We start from the raw sequence: 17,052 nt of genomic DNA, 5'->3' as shown, positions 1-17,052 counted from the left end.
TTGATATGAGCTAAAAAAAGTCAGGTCGTTTTTGAAAATTTAAAACAAAACAAAAAACAATCCTCCCCTCTCACCCCACCATTTTAAAATTCTTTTGCTGATTTTTCCCAAACTTTCTAGATATCATCTCCCCTGGAAAGAGAAGTGGCATGTGAAATGTCAGGATTGGCTTCTCTTTTGGGACGGGCATATTATGGGACGTTAACTGCTTATAATAGCCTGGGCACTATTTTACTGTCACATCCACCTAATGCTGGATGTGTGGACATGGTGCAAGCAAGGCAGAGGGAAAGGATGAGTAAGAGCAGCTACAGAGATTTTCACTCCTGACTTTGTGGTAAACAACTAAAGGGCAAAAATCGTCATAACTAACTTAAGGAAGAAAAGGAAACTTACATTTCCAAAATACCTGTCCAGTAGTTCTACATAACGATGAACAACCTCCAGTGTCAGCAGCTCATTATCCTGGTCTTCTGTTGCACAGCAAAAATATAAACTAGCATACCTACAAAAATAAAAATGAAAATGGGTTAGTGCTTGGTAAAACCTGAAGTAATAACTCAATCACAGAAATAATTTGGTTCATATCCCTGCCTATGCAAGTCTGTTCGCTACAGTACGGCTACGTCTACACTAGCACTCACTGTGGTATAATTTATGTTGCTCAGGGGTGGGAAAAAGCCATCCGCCCTTAGCATCATAAGTCATACTGCCCTAAGCGCAGGTCATTGTGAGAGCTTCTCCTGCCGACATAGCTACAGCTGCTCATGGGGCTGGAGCAGTTAAGCTGACGGGAGAGCTCTCTCCCACTGGCTTAGAGCAGTTACATCAGAGAGCTGATGGTGGTGCAGCTGCACTGGTACAACTCTGCTGCTGTGAACTCTCTAGTGCAGCTGTGGCTTAACAGGTGAATTGATTTTCCTTTGTCAGCACCTTTATTTTAAAAGGAATATATTAATAACAGGAAAGAATTATTCTTTTTGTAAAAAAGCTGAGCGGATTTGTTGAATACCTCTTCAATGTTTAAGTTTCAGGACTACACATAAAAACAACAACTGGTAAGGGACAAAACTCTCCCCAAATGCTGCAGTAGCCCCTACTGTAGGTGTATTGTTTTGGAATGTAGAATAATTTTGTGCTTTAAAAAAAATATGCACAGAAAGAACAAACATTTGGGCCACTATTCAGGCTACCAAATGGTTAATAGGGTAATTTATATATATTTCAAGAAACAGATTACATGTAACTACTCATGCTGATCAATTCTTTCTACTGATTGGTAGCAGAGTTTTATATTTAGTTAATCCAGCTTCATGGGGGGGCGGGGGGGAGAATAACCACCTGAGCATTCTTCCCAGGGTAGTGGCTAGAGCACCATTTCAGCAAAGCATCTAAACCTGTGTCCGTCTATCCCTTTTCAAAGCAGCTCTTAAGAACATACTTATTTTTAGTGCTCTGTTGAATAAGAGTGGACTTCTGTTTTAGGGCCTTCATTTCTCCCTTGTAACTATAAAGGCAGGGATAAGCCTGTTATCACTAAGGCTCATATACCTGGGGAAGATACAAGTTCCAGAATGGTAAATACTTCAAAGATATGATTTGGCAGAAGGCTCCTCCATACCGTGCGTGTAACCTTGCAATACACTGACAAAGCACAACATGCTTTTCAGCACAATACCTTTAAATTAGCAAGATTAGCTAGGCATAGCATCTTCTATCATTTAAACTGTCAATCAAGTCAATCATTTTTCTTCAGTGGTAAGCAATACCAGTATTTTTCTAATGGCAATTTACTGTGTCAATTTATGGAATGGGGAAAAGGCAAGCTGATTTTGTTTAAAATCAACCTGCATTATTCCTAGTTTCAGGCTCTTACATACAGCATTTTCAAACCCTCATGGCACTCATTGTTCCTCATGTGTTTCGTCCTAGTAGCATTTATAAGATGGGGGGTGGGGAGATCTGTGTGTGTCTCTCTCTACACATACCACACACACACACACACACACACACACACACTTTATTCTTATAAAACTACTCACACCTTTTGTAAACTAGCTTTAGGTCTTTCCAGTTGACAAAACTGCTCATCTTTTGACTGCGAGCCAGAATAATCTGAACAATTTCCCGTGTGATCTTTTTCCTCTCTTTGTCAGGTAACGTTATGTACCACTTCTGAAGTCTTAATTTCCCTTGTCGGCTGAACAGCAGTATAAAGCGTATCTAGAGTAAACAAAGCAACATGTTAATACCAGGTTACATGCAATTGTTTTTCCAGGAAGCAGCAATTCAACTGCCATTCTTTACTTTATTATAAAGGAACATGGCAACTGGCAAAAGAACAATTCACCCATGTGCAGAGGACCAATATAATGCCTATGGCACCTAAGCTCTCAAGAATTTCCTTATTACCGTACACATCTAATGTCTGCCCTAGTAAAACACATTCCTCACTTAAGTATATGAAAGAAATGAAGACGCAATCAAATGCATGATTTTTATTTTATCAAGAGGTTTTAAGGGCTAATCTAAATATCTCTGAGAGTTTTGTGCATTATATAATGAAAGATACCCGGATATATATTAGAATATTTCAGATGTGCCAAGGCACTAGTACAGTCCCACCCCTCTCCTAATTAGAGGGAAGGAATATTCTGATAATTGAGCCTACAAATTTACCCTAATTCTGAGCTCAACTGTAAAAAGTATGTAAAAATTCATAAGTTGTCAGAATAACCTATAACAACAAATGTTGATGGGAAAAGGTATGAAAGGGAGACAGACTAAAATTAATCTAAACAGAAAGGCCCACTGATATAACTCAAGGACTGTGTTACGATCATGCTTGGCAGACAAGAAAATGTGGGTCCGGAAATTAATGAACAAAAATTGGGGTGTCAGATATTAGGCCTAATTGGTGGACAAAATAATGAGAGTCTGTGCTATTCCAACCATTCTTCTCTGTTTGGGTACTTAAAGAAAGACTTGGGCATGGGGATGAAATCCATCTTAAATCTGGTATTTTTCCATTTAAAAGGTGGGGGTCGGAACAAGCAGAGACAAAAGATTCCCACCTTGTGCCAAAGCTATAGAAGGGAGTGGAGCAGGACAAAAGGGGCTGCCAGTCATGAGAAAACCCCTACTTACCTGCATTGTTTCTAGTTTCAGGTTCTTACATACAGCATTTTCAAACCCTCATGGCAATCATTGTTCCTTACCACCTGAGATGTCTGCAATATCTAACAAAGACTTTACCGGGGAAAGGACTAGGCCCAGACAAGGAAGGAGTCTAGTCTGCGAAAGAAGCTTATTGGAACATCTCTGAGGGTGAGATATAACCTGTAATCGGTTTCTTAATGTATTAGGCTGACTTGAGTGTTTTGTTTTATTTTACTTTGTGACTTGCCTTGTTCTGACTGTTACTACTTGAAACCACTTAAATCCTACTTTTTACACTTAATAAAATCACTTATTTATTAATAAACCCAGAGTGGGTGGTTAATACCTGGGGGAGCAAACAACTGTGCATCTCTCTCTATCAGTGATATGGAGGGTGAACAATTTATGAATTTACCCTGTATAAGCTTTATACAGAGTAAAATGGATTTATTTGGCGTTTGGATCCCATTGGGAGCTGGGTGTCTGGGTGCTGGAGACAGGTAACCTGCTGAGCTGTTTTTAGTTAAAGTCTGCTGCTTTGTGGGCATGGACCAGACCCTGGGTCTGTGTTGCAGCAGGCTAGCATGTCTGGCTCAACAAGGCAGGGTTCTGGAGTCCCAAGATGACAGGGAAAATGGGCTCAGAGATAATTTCAGCACACAGGTGACAGTCCCAAGAGGATCTCTGTGACTGAACCCATCACAGTACCTTACTGTGTAAACAGTCTCATTGATTTCAGTGGGATTACTCATGAGTTCTACTTATTGTAAGGGAGGGCAGTCAGAGTCAGATCTAAACTAGGGCTGTCAATTAATTGCAGTTAAGTCACACGATTAACTCAAAAAATTAACTTCAATTTAAAATATTGTGATTAATATAATCACACTGTTAAACAATAGAATACCAATTGAAATTTATTAAATATTTTGGACTTTTTTTCATTTTCAAATATATTAATTTCTATTACAACACAGAATACAAAGTGTACAGTGCTCACTTTATATTATTTTTACTACAAATATTTGCACTGGAAAAATGATAATAGTATTTTTCAATTCACCTCATACAAATACTGTAGTGCAATTTCTTTATCGTGAAAGTGTAACTTCCAAATGTAGATTTTTTTTGTTACATAACTGCACTGTTACATAACAAAAAAATGGAAAACTTTAGAGCCTACAAGTCCACTCAGACCTACTTCTTATTCAGCCAATTGATAAGGCAAACCCTGAGCAAGATTCACCAGCCAGATACCCAGGAAAGAATTCTCTGTAGAAACTCAGATCCCACCCCATCTAATATCCCATCACAGGCTATTGGGCCTATTTACCATGAATAGTTAAAGATCAATTAATTGCCAAAATCATGTTATCCCATCATACCTTCTCCTCCATAAACTTATCGAGTTTAATCTTGAAGCCAGATAGGTCCTTTGCCCCCACTGCTTCCCTTGGAAGGCTATTCCAGAACTTCATTCCTCTGATGATTAGAAACCTTCATCTAATTTCAAGTCTAAACTTCCCGATGGCAAGTTTATATCCATTTGTTCTTGTGTCCACATTGGTACTGAGCTTAAATAATTCCTTTCCCTCTCCGGTATTTATCCCTATGATATATTTATAGAGAGCAATCATATCTCCCCTCAACCTTCTTTTGGTTAGGCTAAACAAGCCAAGCTCCTTGAGTCTCCTTTCATAAGGCAGGTTTTCCATTCCTTGAATTATCCTAGTAGTCCTTCTCTGTACCTGTTCCAGTTTGAATTAATCCTTCTTAAACATGGGAGACCAGAACTGCACACAATATTCCAGATGAGGTCTCACCAGTGCCTTGTATAACAGTACTAACACCTCCTATCTCTACTGGAAATACCTCGCCTGATGCATCCCAAGACTACATTAGCTTTTTTCACAGCCATATCACATTGGCGACTCATAGTCATCCTGTGATCAACCAATACTCCAAGGTCCTTCTCCTCCTCCGTTACTTCTAATTGATGCGTCCCCAATTTATAACGAAAATTCTTGTTATTAATCCCTAAATGCATGACCTTACTTTTCTCACTATTAAATTTCATCCTATTACTATTACTCCAGTTTACAAGGTCATCCAGATCCTCCTGTATGATATCCCAGTCCTTCTCTAAATTGGCAATACCTCCCTGCTTTGTATCATCCGCAAACTTTATTGGCACACTCCCACTTTTTGTGCGGAGGTCAATAATAAAAAGATTAAATAAGATTGGTCCCAAAACCGATCCCTGAGGAACTCCACTGATAACCTCCCTCCAGCCTGACAGTTCACCTTTCAGTAGGACCCGCTGTAGTCTCCCCTTTAACCAATTCCTTATCCACCTTTCAATTTTCATATTGATCCCCATCTTTTCCAATTTAACTAATAATTCCCCATGTGGCACCGTATCAAACGCCTTACTAAAATCTAGGTAAATTAGATCCACTGCATTTCCTTTGTCTAAAAAATCTGTTACGTTCTCAAAGAAGGAGATCAGGTTGGTTTGGCACGATCTATCTTTTGTAAAACCATGTTGTATTTTGTCCCATTTATCATTGACCTCAATGTCCTTAATGTACTTTCTCCTTCAAAATTTTTTCCAAGACCTTGCATACTACAGATGTCAAACTAACAGGCCTGTAGTTACCCGGATCACGTTTTTTTCCTTTCTTAGAAACAGGAACTATGTTAGCAATTTTCCAGTCATACAGTACAACCCCTGAGTTTACAGATTCATTAAAAATTCTTGCTAATGGGCTTGCAATTTCATGTGCCAATTCCTCTAATATTCTTGGATGAAGATTATCTGGGGCCCCCGATTTAGTTCCATTAAGCTGTTCGAGTTTCGCTTCTACCTCAGATATGGTAATATCAACCCCCATATCCTCATTCCCATTTGTCATGCTACCATTATCCCTAAGATCCTCATTAGCCTTTGTCATAAATATAAAGGGAAGGGTAATACCTTTTAAATCCCTCCTGGCCAGAGGAAAAACCCTTTCACCTGTAAAGGGTTAAGAAGCTAGGATAACCTCGCTGGCACCTGACCAAAATGACCAATGAGGAGACAAGATACTTTCAAAGCTGGAGGGGGAGGGGGAGAAACAAAGGTTCTCTCTGTCTGTGTGATGCTTTTGCCGGGAACAGAAAAGGAATGGAGTCTTAGAACTTAGTAAGTAATCTAGCTAGATATGCGTTAGATTCTGTTTTGTTTAAATGGCTGATAAAATAAGCTGTGCTGAATGGAATGTATATTCCTGTTTCTGTGTCTTTTTGTAACTTAAGGTTTTGCCTAGAGGGATTCTCTATGTTTTGACTCTGATTACCCTGTAAGGTATTTACCCTCGTGATTTTACAGAGGTGATTCTTTTACTTTTTCTTCAATTAAAATTCTTCTTTTAAGAACCTGATTGCTTTTTCATTGTTCTTAAGATCCAAGGGTTTGGGTCTGTGTTTACCTATGCAAATTGGCGAGGATTTTTATCAAGGCTTCCCCAGGAAAAGGGGTGTAGGGTTTGGGAGGATTTGGGGATGGGGGGAAATATATGTTTCCAAGCGGGCTCTTTCCCTGTTATATATTTGTTAGACGCTTGGTGGTGGCAGCAATAAAGTCCAAGGGCAAAAGTTAAAATGGTTTGTACCTTGGAGAAGTTTCAACCTAAGCTGGTAAAAATGAGCTTGGGGGTTTTTCATGCAGGTCCCCATATCTGTACCCTAGAGTTCAGAGTGGGGAAGGAATTTTGACAGCCTTATTAAAGGCTGAGGCAAAGTATTTGTTTAGATATTGGGCCATGCCTAGATTATCCTTAACCTCCACTCCATCCACAGTGTTTAGCGGTCCCACTTCTTCTTTCTTTGTTTTCTTCTTATTTATATGGCTATAGAACCTTTTACTATTGGTTTTAATTCCCTTTGCAAGGTCCAACTCTACTTGACTTTTAGCCTGTCTCACTTTGTCCCTACATGCTCTGACCTCAATAAGGTAGCTTTCCTTGCTGTTCCCTCCCATCTTCCACTCCCTGTATGCTTTCTGCTTTTTCTTAATCACCTCTCTGAGATGCTTGCTTATCCAGCTTGGTCTACAACTCCTGCCTATGAATTTTTTCCCCTTTCTTGGGATGCAGGCTTCCGATAGTTTCTGCAGCTTTGACTTAAAGTAATCCCAGGCCTCCTCTGTCTTTAGATCCATAAATTCTTCAGTCCAATCCACTTCCCTAACTAATTTCCTTAATTTTTGAAAGTCAGCCCTTTTGAAATCAAAAACCCTAGTCAGATTTATTTTTGTTTATCCTTCCGTTCAGTTTGAACTGAATTAGCTCATGATCACTTGAACCAAGGTTGTCCTCTACAACCATTTGTTCTATGAGGTCCTCACTACTCACCAAAACCAAATCTAAAATGGCATCCCCTCTAGTCGGTTCAGCAACTACTTGATGAAGGAATCCATCAGCTATCGCATCTAGGAAAATCTGAGCCCTATTATTATTACTAGCACTTGTCCTCCAGTCTATATCTGGAAAGTTAAAGTCTCCCATGATCACGCAGTTTCCATTAGTATTTACTTCATTAAAAACATTAAAGAGGGCACTATCCATATCCAAATTAGATCCCGGCGGTCTATAGCACACCCCAAGCACTATCACGGGGAGACTCTAGTAGTTTTCTTCCCCAGTGTGATTTTTGCCCAGACAGACTCTGTCTTATCCATTCCATCGCTTATTTCTTTACATTCTACCTCATCATTGAGGCACAATGCTAGTCCACCACCTTTACCTTTATTTCTGTATTTCCTAAACAGCACATACCCTTTAATAGCTGTAGTCCAGTCATGACTACTATTCCACCATGTTTCTGTTATCCCTATAATATCTGGTTTCACTTCCTGCACCAGTAGCTCTAGTTCTTCCATTTTGTTACCTAGGCTCCTCGCATTGGTGTACAAACATCTTAATTTTTGCTGTTTGGCCTCGCTCACATTCTATACCCGATTAGGCATGGTCATTCTACAGCCAGTATGACCCATTAGACTTGTATCCACACTGCCCTTCCTCCTTATGTCCATTCTCCTACCCATGGCTGAATCTGCTGACTGCTTCTTATTTACAATGTCACCTGAAAGTGAGAACAGGCATTCACATGGCACTTTTGTAGCTGGCATTCCAACGTATTTACATGCCAGATATGCTAAACATTCATATGCCCCTTCATGCTTCGGCCACCATTCCAGAGGACATGCCTCCATGCTGATGATGCTTGTTAAAAAAATAATGGGTTAATTACATTTGTGACTGAACTCCTTGGGGGAGAATTGTAGGTCTCCTGCTCTGTTTTACCCACATTCTGCCACATATTTCATGTTATAGCCGTCTCAGAACACTTAAGAACACTTTCACAACAGATTTGACAAAACACAAAGAAGGTACCAATGTGAGATTTCTAAGGATGGATACAGCACTCGACCTAAGGTTTAAGAATCTGAAGTGCCTCCCAAAATCTGAGAGGGAGGAGGTGTGGAGAATGCTTTCAGATGTCTTAAGAGAGCAACACTGATGCGGAAACTACAGAACCAGAACCACCAAAAAAGAAAATCAACCTTCTGCTGGTGGAATCTGAATCAGATGATGAAAATGAACATGCGTCAGTCTGCTCTACTTTGGATCGTTATCATGCAGAACCCTTCATCAGCATGGACTCATGTATTCTGGAATGGTGGTTGAAGCATGAAGAGACATATGAATCTTTAGCGCATCTGGCATGTAAAATAAAGAGATTGCACTACAGTACTTATATTAGATGAACTGAAATATACTATTTCTTTTGTTTTCTACAAATATTTGTAACCACAAATAAATATAAAGTGAGCACTGTACGCTTTGTATTCTGTGTTGTAACTGAAATCAATATATTTGAAAATGTAGAAAACATCCAAAAATATTTAAATAAATAGGATTCTATTTTGTTTAATCGCAATATTAATTTTTTTAATCGCTTGGCAGCTCTAATCTAAACTATTAGTTTTAAAATAAGAACACCAAGCACATGTGTAAAAACTGGACTATGGCACCTTGGTTCAAATTAAGAACCATCATTTTCCCCCCTTGATAAAACTTCATTTCCACATTAAAAAAAAGAGATGGGCCAGAACCAAATTCCTGGATCCAAACACCACTGGACTCTGGGGTTGTTCAAAAGCAGGCCCTATATCTGAATTCCATAAACTGTCCCATCTTTACTGTGAGTCAAATGGGTCCAGATTCGCTGGGACAGATTCTCTAGGACAGAACTCAGTAGCTGGAGGGAGAAGGCAGCTTTGCACCACCTCTGCATTCCCCCTGAAAACGGGCCAAGCCAGGAACCAACCTGGCCCTATCACAGGTCAAGAGCATTTTTGGCCCAGCTGCCCACAGCCCCAAGAGGCTATTCTGTCAGCTGAGGATTGATGAGACAGAACAGCACACAACCCCTCGCTTTTTCTCCGTCACAAGAATCCCCACATGCTGTGGGCTGGGAAATAGGGTGACCAGATGTCCCGAATTTATTGGGACAGTCCTGATATTCAAGACTTTGTCTTATATAGGCACCTATTACCCCCCACACCCGTCCCAATTTTTCACACTTGCTGTCTGGTCACCCTACTTGAAAGGCAGTTGTGCAAGGTGGCTTTACACTACCTGGGGATTCCTTCCATACAGGGAGAATCGTGAAGAGGCTGAATTTGCTGGGTTTCTGACTCCTTTAAACTGCAGGAGTGGATGCAAGAGTCAGGCTCTAGACAGGGACATTTCAGATATGAAATGCTCAGACTCCAGATGTAAATGCTGAGCCATGCCCTCTGCTGGTGTAAATCTGTGGAGTTCCACTAAAGTCAATGGGGCTACTCTGACTTACATCAGCTGAAGATCTAATAGGATGTGCCATGGACCCACGTCTTATCTCTGGACAATTTAAAACACATTAAAGTATTAAAATTCAGATGATAGTTAAGATTCAGGATTAGAATTAAGGATTCTGCAAAGAAAGCCTTGCACTATAGTAAATTATAAATACATCCAGCAAACAGAAGTGCACCAGTGAAGCTTCTTTAAAAAAAAAACAGAGAACACCACCCTGCTTCTAATCTCTCTGCAGCTGGTTTTTAAACAAAATATTTATTCATAATTCAGAACTACTTGGTGTCTAATAAAAGCCCACATTTATATATTCCACATTGAAGAACGCTCAGTGGGAAGAAAAAAACCTTTGATCATGTTTTCTTAATTTCAGAATGATTTGTTTAAATATTTCAAGTAGCACCAGCAGAGAGAAATAATTGTTTAAGATTATTCAGGATATAACAAATTGCTTTTTCTAGCTGTAAATCTTTAGAGAATAAAAATTGGCTTGCTGTGCACAAGTCACACACATTGTATGTCCCCACATGGAATGAAAAATCCTTTTCTAAGAGCATTAACAGACAATTCTGTTGGCAACAGAAGAAAATACTGTATCTTATTCACAGCATTCATATTTCACAATGGATCTGAACTACAACTAGTTTGTTTTTTAGTAGTTTTGTATGAGAAATCAATGGCCTGAAATACTCTGTGATGGATTCTAGGCCCTTCCTGCCTTCTGAAAGTACTGTACTGCATTCACACCTTGATAACGTGTCTGTCATATTGGTAGGCAAATGACTTATCTGGAGACTAAAAGTTGTGAATTAATCAGGAAGGTTTCAAAAAGTGATCATTTTGGGGAAGGTGAAAGGTTTTATTCTATTCTCCCTGTGGAAGGATTAGTAAAGCTCCAGGAAATGGCCGTTGCTACTACTGGACTGTTTGCTTGATAAAATGAACGGGATTTTGTAGCTGCTGAAAATCTAATAGTTTTAATGGTGTTCCAATGAGTTACCTAAGTAAAAAAATAAGTTTCTGGCAGCTCAGCAGGAATAGCCCAATTACGATCAAAGAACTATGTCCCAGCATGGCTCTGTTTGTACTATCAACTTGTTTTGACATAATGAGGTTATAATAGTTCTCTAGAGTTGTAAAGGCCACCTCCACAGAGATTCAGGCACAGTGCTCACTGTACATAGAGTTGTCTGCTGACCCGGGGGTTGGGTGGGCTAAGGGTTATTTTGCTATCTGCATAGCAAGTTACCTCTGCAGCCTTTGTTAAGATGCTTGTATTTTCAAAAGCACAGCATTAACTCTCAGAGGATGAAGGCAATTGGCGCACTGGGTCAGCAGATGAACAGCTTCAATAGAAGTAGTCCCACAGCAAGAGAATTCCATAGCTCGCTCGTTGGAGCCCACCCCTCAGAGGTGGGAGACCCCTGTTTAAATGCTCCCCTGCCCCCTTTCAGGAAAATTGATCCCTGATCTAACCGTTCGGCTAAAAGTTATAAAATAGGCACCAGAACCACCTCTTCCTCCCCCCAGCCCAATTTTGAACGGGACCTGATCCAACAGGCAGCTTCTGAGCATACCTACCAGAAGTGGCCTTGCACACTACATTACTGAGCAACCAAATCAACATGGAAAATGTTCATTATAGAATTAGCTAGTCTGCAACATCTCAATATGCCAACCATTTTTTTCATACATTGCAAAGCACCCGTTCTTCAGTGAGGACTTGTGTATATCAGACATGAGGTGTTAAACAACCCTTTAAGTTACCCACATTCAATAGCTGTATTTGAACTGCTTGCTAAATCCCAGTGGAATGGTAAACCCACAAGACAGTTCACTTATACATTCATTCACTCACTCACTCACCAAACAAAGGGTAGGAAAAATGTTTGAAAGAAATGGAAGTGAACCTCTTTTGTTGGGTGCACTTGCCCACTGATGTTTTCACAGCTCTAAGCTGTTTTCCTGCTGCACAGCCAGCAGCTTGAGCTCACATTTTGTTTTTGTGGTCTTTCAAAAAGTAAGTTTACATTAGAACCCTAGGACAGTCCTCCTCATGCTACACGAAGCAAACCTAATTGGGGCCAAATTATTTAACAACAGTTTTCAATAATACATCATGGCAAAAGGATTGCACGTTATTAAATGTTCCCTTGCCCCTTATCAGCCTCCTTCACATCTGTTCCTTATTTTATTTTGCTTCTTTTTCTTTATATTTTCTTATACGATAGGGCTTTCATTTTGAGCATTTAACGTAAATGAGCTTTACTACTGTGTTTGTCCTAGCCTAACGTTTGATGTTCATCACAGACCCATTTCCAATGAGATAGTTTCTTATATCTGGAGAAAAGTAAGTTGGTTGCCTGAAAGAGCAATTTAGCATGGCAGAATAGTGAAAGGGGGTTCTATTTTATATTTAGCTGTTTACATAACTTATCTCCTTTGGGTCTTAAAATCGAGTACCTCTGAACAATAAAATACCTCTAAAAATTAATCTTTTTTTTTTTTAAACCAGTCACCTGGAGTAACTGTGACCATTCTTTTCCTTTTCCATTCATCAGCTGCTTTCAAATGTGAAACCTTCTTCTCAAGCAGTTACTTTTTCAGCAGCTTATTGCTTCTCATATAAAACATTGAAAAAATTATAGCCACGATTGTGTGTCTGTAAACTTTATTTTTAAACACACACTACTGGATTTTTTCCAATCTGAGGAGATTTCAGTGAATAATACATTGTATATTTTTCTGTAGCAAACTAATATGTTTTATTAGAGCTTGGCAGGAAATTATTTTCCTGAAAGAGAGAGAGAGACACACCCAGATTACCATTCCAGCTATGCCTGATTTGAAACAGAGACTTTGAACCCAGGTCTCCTGCATGCCCAGCAAGTGCCCCAACCACCAGGTTATAGGCTGGTGGTCTCTTGCAATCTCTCCTGTTGGAGATGTTCCACTTGTTATAAATAGTTAAATACTCATTGACAGAGATTGACTCTATGGCCCAGTGGTTTGGGCACTCACCTGGGATTTGAGATACCTAAGGCCAAGTCCTCGTAGCAGGGATTTTAACGTGGATCTCGCGACATGCAGGTGACGCCCTACCACCAGGCTACTGGCTACTCTTGGGTGGCTCCCTCCCAGAAATTCCACCCTGGACCTGAGAAACATTCCATACAAATGTTTCATTGAAACTGAGTCTTTCCAGTGAAAAATTTTGGTTTTACTGAATCGGTGTTTTTTGAAACAATTTTGTCAAAAAAAATTCCCAACCACTTGTGGTTTATATATGCTCTTAAATGTGTGAGTATGGGCACATTTGGGCTTTTCATTCTATACATACACGTTGTGAGATAAGGTCTCAAGGGGAATATTGTGTCCACTTCTGGGCATCACACTCCAAGAGAGATGTGAACAAACTGAAGACCAGAAGAAAGCAACAAAAGTAATTAAAGGCCTAGAAAACATGACCTTTGAGAAAAGATTGAAAAAATTGGGTTTGTTTAGTCTGGAGAAGAGAAGGCTGAGGGAGGACATGACAACAGTCTTCAAGTTCCAACGAGGTTGTTATAAAAAAAAGAGGGTGACAAATTCTTCTCCTAACTGCGGAGGACAGGACAGAATTCATGAGTTTAAATTGCAGCCAGGGAGATCTAGGTTAGACATTAGGAAAAACTTCCTAACGTAAGGGTAATTAAGCACTGGAACAAATTATCTAGGGAGGTTGTGGAATCTCCGTCATTGTTAAGAGCAGGTTAGACAAACACCTATCAGGAATGGCTTTTCAGTGCAGGGGACTGGATTAGATGACCGATTGAGGTCCCTTCCAGCCCTATATTTCCATTATTCTATTATTGTGTGCATGCAGCATGTAATTGTATACAAACTAAACTAACTTTATTATTATACTTTCAAAAGATTTCCAGTGAGAGGATAGGTGAGAGTCTCTACATCTGTCCCCCTCCTACATTACAGTTCGCAGTAAAATAGTACACACTAAGCTCAAGCTTATTGCAAAGATTTGGCCACTCCACTACTACTCTAACAGAAGCAATTTCTGAGAAAGCAGCAGACAATTATACTTAGAAGAGGAGAAACCATTTGTCTTTTCTCTTTCTATTCCCTCTCCTCCCTTTTCCTAGTCTCCAAATTTCACGCAATCTGGAGCATCCTCAGGGAAACAAACAGCAATATTACATCCACAAGAGCTCAGTCCTACTTCCCAGAACCATAGACCCCAAACTGCAGCTGGCATTATTATGTCACTATTGGATAGACACTGCTTCCTTCACTTCAGCTTTGCTCTTCTCAAAAGTATTGACACAGTATAGCATGTTGCTCACCCTCACAAATATGTTCATGAAAGCATACCGTAAAGCTGGGATCTCAAACTCAAATCACCGCGTGGGCCACATGGGGACTAGTACACTGGCCTGAGGGCCACATCACTGAAACCTTTTCATACAACGATATAAAAGTATAGTCAAAAATGAAAAAAAAAAAAAGAATATAGTATGCTATTAAAAGTCAATGTAAAATATAAACACTCAGTAATGCTCCTCATTCAAATGACAAAACACGCATTTACTTTTAGAATTACTTTGGTTAAAGCCCCACTCTGCCCCCAGCCCCGCCCCCACTCCACCCCTTCCATGAGGCCTCGCCCCGCCCTGCCTCTTCCCACCCCTATTCCAACCCCTTCCCCAAAGTCTACACCCCAACTCCACCCCCTCCCTGCCCCTATTCCAACCCCTTCCCCAAATCCCCGCCCTGGCCATTCCTCTTTTCTGTCTCCTCCCCTGAGCATGCCGCATCCCCGCTCCTCCCCCGTGGAAAATCCTAAGCACCTCCAAACAGCTGTTTGGCGGCGGGAAGCGCTGGAAGGTAGGCAGAGGAGTGGGGATGCAGCGCACTTGGGGAAGAAGGGAGTTTGGCAGCCGCTGGAGTTGGTGCCTATGGTGGGCAGCAGGAAACAACTCCGCAGGCTATGTGCTCCACGGACCGTGTGTTTGAGACCCTTGCCGTAAAGGAATATTTTTTTATACCGATGGACTTGGAAGTACTGAAATGTGTAGACAAAACACTAATATCCTATCTATGCAGTGTTCTTTGAGAGTGAAAACATATTTGCTTTATCACTTTATTAATAAATTAATTATTGACATTGCCATTTGTCAATCAGATCCATTTTATAACATGTAGCAATAGATAACCTGTATTTGGATGGTCTCCATAAACATTAGAAAAAACTAAAAGGTCATATTGTAAACAGTGATTTTATATTTTCATTCTAGTCCAAAGAAACCTATAATTTATGTAATCTTATGGTTCAAAATTAAGCTCTCAAAACCCGAAAATACAGAACAAAGAAAGTTAAGGTTTAACTTTGCTCTCATGGTACGTTTATATATGGTGTTTCCACATATCTTTATAATTTATCTATTGCCATTAAATAAAATATATAATTAAGTACAAACCAGAATTTCTTATATAACCTGTCTTGCAGGCAGTTACAGTTCATAGAGTCTCAGTGAAATCTACAAACCCAACCCTGGAGGAAGAAAGTCATGGCAGTAGTTTTAAAAAATGAATGTTTAAAAGTGGAATGGCCCAGAGTTTGACAATCCAAACGTTCTCACAGTAAATTGGAAAAGATCAAAACATTTCTTTTCATTTTTTGAACTTGCTCAAAATTAACACACACAGATTAATAGGTAGTGTGTGGGTCCTTTACTGCTTTCTAAAGATACAAAAACCACATCTCACTTACCTCATTTTGGTTGTGGGGCGTTGGCATAATCTGGTGGTGCTGATTTGTGTGACCTCGTTACCTTAATTGTTTCCTTCCCACAGTCAACATCCTCTCCAGCTTCAGTTTGGTATAGATTGATGATTTAGATTTAGATACCTGAAACTCTGCGTAGGGTTGCCAACTGTCTAATCACACAAACCCAAACACCCTTGCCCTGCCCCACTCATTCCATCCCCCCTCCCTCCGTCGCTCACTCTCCCCCACCCTCACTCACTTTCATCGGGCTGGGGCGGGGTGTTGGGGTGTGGGAGGTGGTGAAGGCTCTGGCTGGGGATGAAGGCTCTGGGGTAGAGATGAGGGGTTCAGAGTGTGAGAGGGGGCTCTGGGATCAGGCAAGGGGTTGGGGTGCAGGAGGGTGTGCACAGTGCAAGCTCTGGGAGGGAGTCTGGATGCTGGAAGGGGTGCAGAGGTTGGAGTTGGGGTGCTGGAGAGGGTGTGGGCTCTTGGAGGGAGTTTGGGTATGGGAGGGGGCTCAGGGCTGGGGCAGAGGGTTGGAGTGCGGGAGGAGGTGAGGGCTCCGGCCGGGCGACACTTACCTCAGGCGGCTCCCGGTCAGCAGCGCAGCAGGGATATGGCAGGCCCACTGCCAGCCCTGGCCCCGTGCCGCTCCTGGAAGTGACTGGCACATCCCTGCGGGTGGTAGAGGGGGCTCAGCGCACTGCCCCTGCCTGCAGGCATCGCCCCCACAGTTCCTATTGGCTGCAGTTCCCGGGAGCTGTGGAGTTGGCACTCGGGGCAGGGGCAGCGCACAGAGACCCCCTGTCCCTCCCTGGGGCCGCAGAAACATGCCAGCCGCTTCTGGGAGTGGCGTGGAGACAGGGCAGATAGGGAGCCTGCCTTAGCCCTGCTGCACTGCCGGACTTTTAGCGGCCTCAAATCTCCCAGTTTGGCTTCAGTAGCCTCCAGGAGATAGAGCCCGATTCCGGGAGACTCCCGGTGAAACCGGGAGGTTTGGCAACCCAAACTCTGAGCCATTCAACTTCAAACATTTCTAACTCACAGAAAATCAGTCAAGTTGTTTCAAACTTGGAATGTTTTGTAGATCTCACAGTTTCAAACCTGGCCACATAGGAATGTACTGTATGTTACTTTAAGCTTGCATAAAAAATTCCAGTCTATATTCTTTTATATATGGACTTAAGGATCTAACAATTGATGAAGATATAAAATGAGAGAAACTATAGG

At 41.0% G+C, this 17,052-nt stretch overlaps 1 protein-coding gene across 2 annotated transcripts in view; it reads right to left on the bottom strand.

Moving 5' to 3' along the window:
* Positions 1–15,909, bottom strand: part of AP1S3 (adaptor related protein complex 1 subunit sigma 3) — a 53,619-nt gene extending 37,710 nt beyond the window's left edge. Inside the window, exons 1-3 of one of the 2 annotated variants that reach the window (XM_074963931.1) lie at positions 15,826–15,909; positions 2,045–2,223; positions 397–505 (exon numbers count right to left, since the gene is read on the bottom strand). In XM_074963931.1, the coding sequence (XP_074820032.1) occupies positions 397–505; positions 2,045–2,223; positions 15,826–15,852 (315 nt within the window). In that variant the 5' untranslated portion in view covers positions 15,853–15,909. The remainder of the gene's footprint in view (positions 1–396; positions 506–2,044; positions 2,224–15,825) is intronic. The other variant, XM_074963932.1, reaches the window with a different exon arrangement.
* Positions 15,910–17,052: the final 1,143 nt, after the last annotated feature.

Source organism: Natator depressus, chromosome 9 (genome assembly GCF_965152275.1).
Source record: "Natator depressus isolate rNatDep1 chromosome 9, rNatDep2.hap1, whole genome shotgun sequence".
NCBI lineage: Eukaryota > Metazoa > Chordata > Testudines > Cheloniidae > Natator > Natator depressus.
Note: the sequence above shows the minus strand (reverse complement) of the source record. Positions and strands in the feature narration are given on the sequence as shown.